Below are 11,759 nucleotides of genomic sequence, written 5' to 3'. Positions count from 1 at the left end.
GGAGGAGTGTAGAGGAGGAGTGTAGAGAGAGGGAAGTGGAGGAGGTTGGGAGTGGTGGCTCCCAGGAGAAGCTACCTAGGTTGCGGACGATGGTCTGGACCTAGAGGAGTCGGACCCCCAGTCGCAGGGGATTGAGGCAAGGTGCCTGGACCTGTTAAAGAGAATGGTCAGCAGCCTGGTCCTATCACCGGTCTGGGACCGAAGGCACGGCGGGGTACACGGACCCTAGGTCGGGGAGAAGCTTCAGGCAACACGGCAATTAACCTGCGAAGAATGGAGACTTCATGGACTGTTCCCACTAGCTCCAGAATTGGGGCACTAGTGCAACGAGGGGGATAAGGTCTTCCATATAAGCAGCCCACTAAAACCCCAAGCGTGAGCCCCGAGAGCAGGCTCCCACACTTAGCAACAGTGGAGAGTGGGGCCCAGCAAGTTACAGACTACTGGGCCACTACGGTGAATTTAAACTTTGGGCCAGGAGGCAGGTCACGGACCATCAGGAAGCACTGCAGGGGACAGGACCCGGATGAGCTCCCCTTGAACGGCAGCGGCACCCAGAGACTTGGTTTACCCGGTTGTCAGTGTCTGCTTACTGGCTGACTGAGTACATGAGTGACTTTTCCCCCTTCATGGCACCGACTATCACCATCCAGAGTCCCAGGGCATGCCCCTACCCGTGGAGGGTAATGACACCTTGCTGCCCCATTTCATCAACCCAGGTACTCCCAACGGCAATGGCGGTACTCCCAGTTATCGCACACAACGGGTGGCGTCACCAACTATAACTCCCTTGTAAATATCCCCCTTTTACTTTAGAGTGTGGCCCCTAAGCCCCTGAGCCTCAAACTGACACCATCCCGGATTCGAGTGGTTCGATCCGCTGCTGGGGTGGCACAATTGTATCGTGATAATTAAACACGTTGTTTCACATCAGGGTGTGAATTGGTTCCAATATCCTCTATTTTTCACATTAAAATCCTTTCTCACTATGAAAAGTGCTGCACTATTGTGAGATGCAATCATGTCCAAGTGTTACATCAGCCGCCATGTGACCGCTCTGCCGGGTGCTTCCTCTCTCCTGATTACGCTATCTCCTTATGGTCATACTCGCTTGGCAAGAAGTATGGAAATATTAGTAAATTCTTTTTCAGGCAATGTTTACTACGAGACGCTGCATCCGGTGCTCGTGACAGAGCGGGGAGCTGATTCACTGTCTGGAGCAAGGTCCACTGAACTTCTATAACCTTTATACATCTCTGTAATGTCAGCTACAGTTAGGTCCAGAAATATTTGGACAGTGACACAAGTTTTGTTATTTTAGCTGTTTACAAAAACATGTTCAGAAATACAATTATATATATAATATGGGCTGAAAGTGCACACTCCCAGCTGCAATATGAGAGTTTTCACATCCAAATCGGAGAAAGGGTTTAGGAATCATAGCTCTGTAATGCATAGCCTCCTCTTTTTCAAGGGACCAAAAGTAATTGGACAAGGGACTCTAAGGGCTGCAATTAAATCTGAAGGCATCTCCCGCGTTAACCTGTAATCAATGAAGTAGTTAAAAGGTCTGGGGTTGATTACAGGTGTGTGGTTTTGCATTTGGAAGCTGTTGCTGTGACCAGACAACATGCGGTCTAAGGAACTCTCAATTGAGGTGAAGCAGAACATCCTGAGGCTGAAAAAAAAGAAAAAATCCATCAGAGAGATAGCAGACATGCTTGGAGTAGCAAAATCAACAGTCGGGTACATTCTGAGAAAAAAGGAATTGACTGGTGAGCTTGGGAACTCAAAAAGGCCTGGGCGTCCACGGATGACAACAGTGGTGGATGATCGCCGCATACTTTCTTTGGTGAAGAAGAACCCGTTCAGAACATCAACTGAAGTCCAGAACACTCTCAGTGAAGTAGGTGTATCTGTCTCTAAGTCAACAGTAAAGAGAAGACTCCATGAAAGTAAATACAAAGGGTTCACATCTAGATGCAAACCATTCATCAATTCCAAAAATACAGGCCAGAGTTAAATTTGCTGAAAAACACCTCATGAAGCCAGCTCAGTTCTGGAAAAGTATTCTATGGACAGATGAGACCAAGATCAACCTGTACCAGAATGATGGGAAGAAAAAAGTTTGGAGAAGAAAGGGAACGGCACATGATCCAAGGCACACCACATCCTCTGTAAAACATGGTGGAGGCAACGTGATGGCATGGGCATGCATGGCTTTCAATGGCACTGGGTCACTTGTGTTTATTGATGACATAACAGCAGACAAGAGTAGCCGGATGAATTCTGAAGTGTACCGGGATATACTTTCAGCCCAGATTCAGCCAAATGCCGCAAAGTTGATTGGACGGCGCTTCATAGTACAGATGGACAATGACCCCAAGCATACAGCCAAAGCTACTCAGGAGTTCATGAGTGCAAAAAAGTGGAACATTCTGCAATGGCCAAGTCAATCACCAGATCTTAACCCAATTGAGCATGCATTTCACTTGCTCAAATCCAGACTTAAGGGTATGTGCGCACGTTGCTTTTTACCTGCTTTTTACCTGCTTTTTTGCTGCTTTTTCTTCTGCGCTGTTTAATGCCAAAATGGATGTGTTCTTCTATTCAAGCAAAGTCTATGGGAATTTGGGTTTCTTGTTCACACTATGTTGTTCAAAATGCTGCCTTTTTGTGGCAGAACTTTGGTCAAAAACTCAGCTTTGCAGTGCAAAACCCAAATGGCAAAAACAATTGACATGTTGCTTCTTTGAAAAGCTGAGTTTTTGACCAAAGTTCTGCCTCAAAAAGGCAGCATTTTGAACAACATAGTGTGAACAAGAAACCCAAATTCCCATAGACTTTGCTTGAATAGAAGAACACATCCATTTTGGCATTAAACAGCGCAGAAGAAAAAGCAGCAAAAAAGCAGGTAAAAAGCAGGTAAAAAGCAACGTGCGCACATACCCTAAGACGGAAAGACCCACAAACAAGCAAGACCTGAAGGTTGCGGCTGTAAAGGCCTGGCAAAGCATTAAGAAGGAGATAACCCAGTGTTTGGTGATGTCCATGGGTTCCAGACTTAAGGCAGTGATTGCCTCCAAAGGATTCGCAACAAAATATTGAAAATAAAAATATTTTGTTTGGGTTTGGTTTATTTGTCCAATTACTTTTGACCTCCTAAAATGTGGAGTGTTTGTAAAGAAATGTGACAATTCCTACAATTTCTATCAGATATTTTTGTCCAAACCTTCAAATTAAACGTTACAATCTGCACTTGAATTCTGATGTAGAGGTTTCATTTCAAATCCAATGTGGTGGCATGCAGAGCCCAACTCGCCAAAATTGTGTCACTGTAAAAATATTTCTGGACCTAACTGTATATACCCGGTCAACGAGAACACGACGGGCAATAACCTCTCGGCATCACACTCAGCTTTCATTTTCCTGACAGAATAAATCTGACCTTTATGTGATATTAACACTGAATCTTCCACATGTCCCAGTAATTCCGAGATCGTTTTTTGTGACACTTTGTACGCTATGATAGTGGTGACTTTAAATTGCCAAAATCTGCTTTTCTTCATGAAATTATTGAAAATTTATAAAAAAAACAATTCACCATTCTACAACTTTAACCCCTTTACATGTAAGCCTGGTTATAAATTTAGTGTGAACCTTACACAGAAGTTAATTTTACATTTTTATATTTATCACCTGAATAAAATAAATACATTTAATTGATGAATTGTTGCTTGTGATATTGACATGTCTGTTATAACTGAAGATTAATTTTTAATAAATACATGATTAATTATGCGCATAAGATGCGCATAAGACATTTACATCTGTTGGATTAGTCCTCTGGGATGTAGAAGGTCCAGGACTCGGAGAAGTAATCCACCAGATGTAAATGGAGTGTGTGCATAATTAATCATCTTATTAATCAATAATGTATACAATAAGACTGACAACACACGCCTCCCGGTGATTTTATTCTTTAGTAGCAGATTCCTACTTGCCCATTCACATAAAGGTTTGTAACCCAGAGAGGCTTCAGTTCAGTGTAGGTTCCCAGTATACGAGACATGCCATGACGCGGCTACTGGGCAGATATAAAAATGGACATTTTAGTATGCTAAATATCTCAATTTTTCCTAGATTTCCTTAAGCAGTAATACATATCTATATTCTCACATTTGTGGGTTGAATGCTTTAGCATTTCAGAGTACAGAGTGTCTCCTCACCTTTGCCTCCCCCCACTGTCCCTTCACACTTTCCCCCTCATACTGTGTCCTCAAACTTCACGCATAATGCTTGTTCACACTTTTTCCCCCCATACGGTCTCCTCACACTTTTCTCCCTTATACTGTCCTCCTACAAGATTTTCCCCCTAATAAAACTCTTCTCTGTATTATTACTGTCTTTCTCCTCCATGGTGCAGTTACCTGATCATGCTGCTGATGTTGTCTTGACTGCGAAAGTGCCAGTGGTCACAATTTCCATTGTTCTTGTGCCCAAAAGATGCAAGTACAATTTATTGCAGGGAGCTGGGAATTCACCTGATCTGTGACTTGGCTGGCAGTTTGACAACTGGCTTAGAACTTATCAAGGCATGTTAGGATAAAAAAATAGCCCATACAGATAAAATGGAATATATTACAAGTGCCTTGAATAGAGATTAATAAATTAACAAGCCTAAAGGCCCCGTCAAACACAGAGATACATTTCGGCAGATCTGTGGTTGCAGTGAAATCATGGACATATTGTTCCATTTGTACACAGCCACGAACCTGAAATGCCCTGAACAAGAGGTTAGAGACATAGTGAATAAGAAAAACTATACTACTGTTCTAATTGAAGGTATTTGCCATTATTATTATTATTATTATTATTACTACTACTATGTCTTCTACATATTGGGATAGAGTCTTGGAGATGGGAATACCCCTTTAAAATGAAATTAAAACACACGACACAACATAAATATCCTAAACAACATAAATGCCCTCAACACCAGATATTCATATTAAACTTAACTATTACAAAAAGGCCCCAAAACCTAAGGTTTCGTTTAGCCTTGTGGGGCAAACGTCCAAAGTCTGTACACCACCTGCTTTCAGGTTGTGCCAGGATTTTACCATGGTCACCACCTCCCCCAAGTCCTAGATTAACCTGATCGAAACCTTAAAGACAATTCCATTGGATTTCCATTAATGATGAAGCTGGAAATGCTGAGGCAGAGTCTTTTAATGAGACATCCTCGACTTCCATCGCATTTTCAATATCGCGAATATGTTCTCTTACACGTAGTCTCAATTCTCGTGTCGTTAATCCAATATACACCTTTCAGCAGTTGCATTTGCCATGGTATCTTACGCCTTTGATGAATAGTTTAATATTTTCCTTATATCTAAATGTCTCTCTCTACATAGAGATTATATATATATATATATATATATATATATATATATATATATATATATATATATATATATATATTTATTAAAATCCATCATGATTACAAAATGTTTTAGCTTTGAACAAGTTCCCACAACCCCTACCTTGCCACATGGATAAAAACGGGGTGGAGGACCATCTACCCGAGACCCCAGTACACAGCATAGTAATAATATAGGTATGTCACTGTTATGTAAAGGTTTACTAATCTCGTGCATGTGACTTGTGATGTATTGAATCATGTGAGGATGAACTGAGCAACTCATTTAGTAGTATGTATTAGGACATAAAGTCATGAGAGGCCTTTGTATTAATTTTACATCTGTACCTAAAGTTGAAACAGAAGCCCAAAAGTCTAGAAGTACCACATTGGTACCACAAAGGAGTGTTGTCAATAAAATGGAGTCAATGAGCTGATAGCAAGTCCTATAGGAAGAAATTGTAGGCAGAATGAGACTTTAGCCCTGAGAGTGTCGTTCACCGATGAGAGATTCACTTCCTAGTGGCTTATAAAGTACCCTGCATGTTTTAAAACAAGGGAACCTGTGGGAACAAGTGGACCTAAAGAAAGAAATGTACCTGTGGGAACAAGTGGGCCTGTGGGAACAAGTGGGCCTGTGGGAACAAGTGGGCCTGTAGAAACAAGTGGACCTAAAGAAACAAGTGGGCCTGTGGGAACAAGTGGGCCTGTGGGAACAAGTGGGCCTGTGGGAACAAGTGGGCCTGTGGGAACAAGTGGGCCTGTGGGAACAAGTGGGCCTGTGGGAACAAGTGGGCCTAAAGAAAGAAATGTACCTGTGGGAACAAGTGGGCCTGTGAGAACAAGTGGGCCTGTGGGAACAAGTGGGCCTATGGGAACAAGTGGACCTGTAGAAACAAGTGGACCTAAAGAAACAAGTGGGCCTGTGGGAACAAGTGGGCCTGTGGGAACAAGTGGGCCTGTGGGAACAAGTGGGCCTGTGGGAACAAGCGGGCCTGTGGGAACAAGCGGGCCTGTGGGAACAAGTGGGCCTGTGGGAACAAGTGGACCCGTAGAAGTAAATCTATCATGTTTTCCAATTCTTCTATGTTCCCAGGGTCAAGAGGTAGATACTGGGACCTACAGTTCTCCTGTAGACCGTCTGTAACTTTAGTAGCATTCTATCATGTGTGTTGTGAGACACCAGGTCTCCCGCCCTACTGGTGCACTATCGCACATTGCACCGGACCTTTAAGGCTATTTCAAGTTAGGGACCCACTTAGAGGTTCGCTGTGACGTGGCAGCGGCTTCATACAGTCTGATCAGAATGGTAAACCAAAAACCTCATGTTCAGTTGTATGCATTTTTGCCTAGTGGCACTAGATCAATGCATGATTTTTGGACGTACAGTCCATGTCTTTTTTAACACTATATCATGGGTGTGCCCCAGTCTGGGGGCGGGGATCTCTGGCCAGTCTTGGACCAGAAGGTCACAGCGCCTTTTTGTACATAGGTCTGCAGCTTGTATTTACATGTATTTGCCTTCCTTTGGCGCTGTAAGGGTTGAGGACCCTTTCCTATCTGGCTATCCTTTGGAGCCTTAAGCTCAGGTGCAGCTCTTTGTGGCCACTCCGCTTTTCTATACATAGTCTCATGTTTTAACATCTGATGCAGTTTATATATTCTTATATCCAAGTTGTCCTCTTTGGAAGGAGACAGTTTCTGTAAGAAGCTGAAGTTTTGTGACAAATGCAGCTGTGGTGTTATGTTAACTGCATTGGATTTGCTTGGAGTGTTTTATTAGTGCAGTGGTGAGACTAGCACTCTCGCCCGCCTTTTCACTAGCCAGGGCTAGTTCAGGGCAAGCAAGGACCTAGGCATGTGATCAGTGCCTGGGGAAAGAACCCATACAGGGATGTTAGGGAGTGCAGGGAACAGTCTCAGGTGAGTACCACCAGGGCCAGCACTAGGGCCCACCATTGTATTGTGTTCTCTGTGCATCGTTTGTTGCGGTACTTGCTGGTGCTTCCCTTATTCCTGACAGAACCATGGAAGTCATTACATGGCACACTAGAAATATTATTGACTAGATACTGCCTCATGGATCCTCAGGGGCGGGCAACTCAGTCTTCTCCTCTTCAATGCTACTGCCTACAGGATTGGGACAAAAATACCAATCCCCAGGGCTTTATGTATATTGCCTGCAACGCATGAGCAGGACAGCCATAGTAACAGGTATGTTAGTCCTGTTGTCTGATATCTCAGCCGATTCGTCATGTAAAACCGCCCCTCCTAAGAGATGCTAATCTGAGCCAGGATTATAGAAAAAACCCCACACAGGATCCAGGAGGCACATTTATATTCACACTTTATTCATATACAGTACAAAATATCATATAAATAACTCTTAAAAGATATCGCTGATCTAAAAAGTAGTAATATATACTGTATATATATATCAAATACATTTGCGAAACCATTAAATACAATATAGAAAGTGCAGTGTGAGTTGTATGCTGGATCGTTATTCTAACTACATGCATAAGAAAGCGAATGGAAAAATTCTATAAAATACAAATAATTTATAAAAAAAAAAAACTGTTTGGTTAGCAGTAAAAATCTAAAAAAAATATAGAAAAAGTAAAAAAATAAAAAAATTATGAAAAAAATGCAACAAAACAACTGTATAAATAAATGGGGTAATATAATAATATTACAAAACGCTAAAGTGCTATTAATTGCTACTGATCAGGGAAATGATCAGAAACAGTTTGTGGGACCACGGGGGAACACTATTCTCCTTATGGAGACTTCGCAAACCAGTCTGGTTGCAAGTAAAGTAAGGGTACTTATAGCTGCCATGCCCCTCTGCAAAATATTCAAATTGACTCTCCAAGACAGGAGACAAACTGTAGCGCAGCGCCACCTATTGGAAGTAGCGATCCTAAAAGTTAAATGTGGATTTTTAACAATCCTTTACAAATAACTTAGGATATATAGCCAGATCAGAATCCCAATTTGCCAGATTTAACTTTTAGGATCGCTACTTCCAATAGGTGGCGCTGTGCTAGAGTTTGTCTCCTGTCTTGGAGAGTCAATCAGAAACAGTTTGGAAATTTTTGTAATTTTTTAAGTTGGGAAGAGAATGACAGAGAATACTGGTAGTTCTAGTATTGAGAGGGTGATAGAAATACATACAGTCCAAAATGTAGTTAATAATATAGGTGGAGTCGAGGTATACAGTCATAGCAGCAGTACCGCGGGGGTGGGGCACATTCGCTTGTCGCTGTCTGGGTGGTTTTAGAATTAATTTCACATTTGTATAACATTAATTTGAGGTTTGTTGCTGCCAAGGCTTCCCTGTAGATGGCCCTAGAGAGCTGCCTTCATCCTGCCAGATTAGAGGTAATTTGCATACCTTTTTCCCAGGATGCATTGCTCGGAATATCTCCATAGTAGACATGATCAAACCCTAGACGTCCATCAGAGGTCTCTAACTCTACTCTCTGAGGGCAGGAACTCTGAATCAGATGGAGGTCTTTATACTTTGGAAAGCACCCTGTTTAGCTGAATATTGTAAGTCAAGGCTCATCAGTCTGTTGAACATTTACTTACAGAGTAGATATGTCCAATGGGTGGCCCCCTTCACATGTCCGTGCTTCCAATACATCCATTTTTTCAGCCTTCTGGCTAAGGTCAAGTGTATTACCTTTCAAAAAGGCGGCCTATGAGAGCGGATCAATTTAGTAGATTGATACATTATGGATACTGGCTTTGGTACATTTGTTGGTACACCGAGTGGATTATATAGTCATCCAGTGCAAAGAATGGCCCCCAGGATTTAGCCTATCAGGCTGGGTAAGATTGATGTCCCGAAGTGCCGTGGAATTGGCGATACTGGGGTGCCCTAACTCACTGGGCCTTGGAAACCCATTTAAGTGTTGGCACATTTTGTATTAGCACCTACATCATTCTTATTGGAGCACACACCGTTTTATAGGCCTTCTGGCTAGGATAGGGAGTTTTATTTATTCCTGCATGAAAGTCCAGTCAGTATTTTTACATTTGTTTCATGGTGTGTCCACCCATTACAAGGATTTGTCAGTGTGTTCCTTTATGCGTTCCTCTCAGGTTTAGGGGGAAGTGTGTGGCCATCAGGTCCCGCTTCCCCTGACTCTTTTCTCTTGTGAGGAGAGCTAACAGTCAATGGCTACCTGTTCTCGCTTGGGTGGGAAACTCAGGCAGATGCTAAGTAAGATTGGGTTTCCCTTGACTTTGGCTAGGGGAGGCTATTTGTCCTTCTCACTGTGGCCTTGAATTGGAGGGAAAAGGATCAGCTATTGGGGGTCCATCATGTTGGAGAGGTTTGCGAAGACCGCATTATAGTGCACTTTTTTGTGGCACTTTGACACCCTGATGGAAAACACTGATGGAAAACATGGATGACACTCAGATGGAAAACACTGATGTCACTGGTACCGGTGTAGCACATTCGTGTTTTACACGTGTGAAGGGGGCCTAATCCACAATAGATCACTTTGTGTGAAGGATATCACTGTCTCAGTAAGAATATTTGGAGGTAAAAACAGTGCTGCCTCTGGAGGACCAAGCTTATTCATGCATTACACAGCAGCATACAATACTTCCTCCATCCAGCAGGGGCACTATAGATTAAATAAACAATTACCACCCGCTAAATCTGATCATAATAGTTTTCTGCCTCCACAATCAGTTCAGATTTTATTTCCTGTGACTTTCAATAATTTTAAAATAAGAATCGTTCCATGAATTCTTTTGATGCTGGTTTTAAGGCCGGACTCTGCACTCTCATTGGCTGGGGGGGGGGCTATAAATATTGTGTTACATAAAATACTTGGAAAACTTGAGGGGGTCCATATGATTGTTCTCAGCAGGTCAGTTGTACATCAGTGCTCGGCAGTGTGTGCGCACCAGCTGTTGTCAGCACCATACCAGGATCCTACAGTACTACACTTTTTCATGGATGTTTATTTTTGAGGGTCACCAGGCGTTTCTGTAGGATCTTCTTGGAGATCATCATGTGTTTTCGTAGGATTGTCTTGGGGTTCTCCGGGTGTTGTAGGATCTTCTTGGAGTTTGACAGTTGTTTTTGTAGGATCTTTTGGGGGGTCACCAGGCATTTCTGTAGGATCTTCTTGGGAAATCAGTGTAAATTTATTTTTGTAACCTGAAAAAAACATGAAATAAAATAAAAATTTAAATGCACCGTTACATCCAAAAAGAAATGTACAAATCCAACCATGTTAAATTGGTCCTCACACCAGACAGAGATGTGATGAAAGTAACTGCAGGATCAGGCGACTCCCAGCATATCACAGTAAGGGATCGTTCACATAAATGCATTTTCGGTCCTAGTGTTGTCCGCAAATACACGGACAGCACTCAAACCAATGTTACTCAAAGGAGCAGAGCAGATAAGCATTTTTTTTTTTCAATGACAAAATCTGCATGTGAAAAGTCTAGGGGTGCACTAACAAATAGATGCTACACTGAGGCTCCATATGGCATCCTGTTTTTTATGGATACATTGCACTTCTGTAACACCGGAAACTGTAAATAATATCGTCAATTTATTAAAAATGGCTAGTGTAAAAAGCAGATTGCATTTAGAATGCAAGCGAGACATAAAAGGCTGAGTTTTCGGGATGGAAATATGAAAGATTTTCTATATCCTTGTGTGAACTTGCCTCTAGGGATGGGCGAACCCAAACTGTAAATTTTGGGGTCTGTACCAAACACATGGTGTTCGTGCACACGATCCCAAACACGAGCTTTCACGAAGTTAAAGTTACAGTTCGCGTCCAGGGGCTGTAAAAAAAAAAAAAAAAAAAAAAAAAAAAAAAAAAAAAAGCACAATTATTAAAAAAACATTATGATTATACTTACAGGAGCCGCGATGAGTCCTGCAGATTCTGTCTCCCGGCCACTTCCGCTTCCGTCCAATCATTGCTGTGTCCTCCCGGTAACCAGAATGACTTAAGGACCTTCCGTGTCATCATGCCATGTGATCAGTCAGGTGTGCATGTTGTATTATTTCATTGACTACAGACTGGTCACGTGACTATGATGTCATCAAAGGACCTGGTGCGCCATGATACGATTGTTGCATCGCGGCGCACAATCTCCCGACAGCAGCGGGTCAGCAGCGTTTGTTTCCACAACTGAGGCGCTCCTGTCCTGAGAGTGGGGTGATGCAATGCAAGTGCAATCATACCCTCACTGTCAGCTCTGCTACATCGTTCGCTCTGTACAGAGCGATGTAGCAGAGCTGACATGGCACGCTTTGCTTCTCACTCTGTATAGACACTGTCTGTGCACA

The 11,759-nt window shown here is 42.6% G+C and overlaps 1 protein-coding gene across 1 annotated transcript in view; it reads right to left on the bottom strand.

Moving 5' to 3' along the window:
* Positions 1 to 7,773: 7,773 nt before the first annotated feature.
* The window catches only part of LOC142272118 (uncharacterized), a 31,495-nt gene continuing 27,509 nt past the window's right edge, over positions 7,774 to 11,759 (bottom strand). Inside the window, exon 7 of the mRNA XM_075332500.1 lies at positions 7,774 to 10,607. Within this exon, the coding sequence (XP_075188615.1) occupies positions 10,408 to 10,607 (200 nt within the window). The 3' untranslated portion in view covers positions 7,774 to 10,407. The remainder of the gene's footprint in view (positions 10,608 to 11,759) is intronic.

Source organism: Anomaloglossus baeobatrachus, chromosome 1 (assembly GCF_048569485.1).
Source record: "Anomaloglossus baeobatrachus isolate aAnoBae1 chromosome 1, aAnoBae1.hap1, whole genome shotgun sequence".
NCBI lineage: Eukaryota > Metazoa > Chordata > Amphibia > Anura > Aromobatidae > Anomaloglossus > Anomaloglossus baeobatrachus.
Note: the sequence above shows the minus strand (reverse complement) of the source record. Positions and strands in the feature narration are given on the sequence as shown.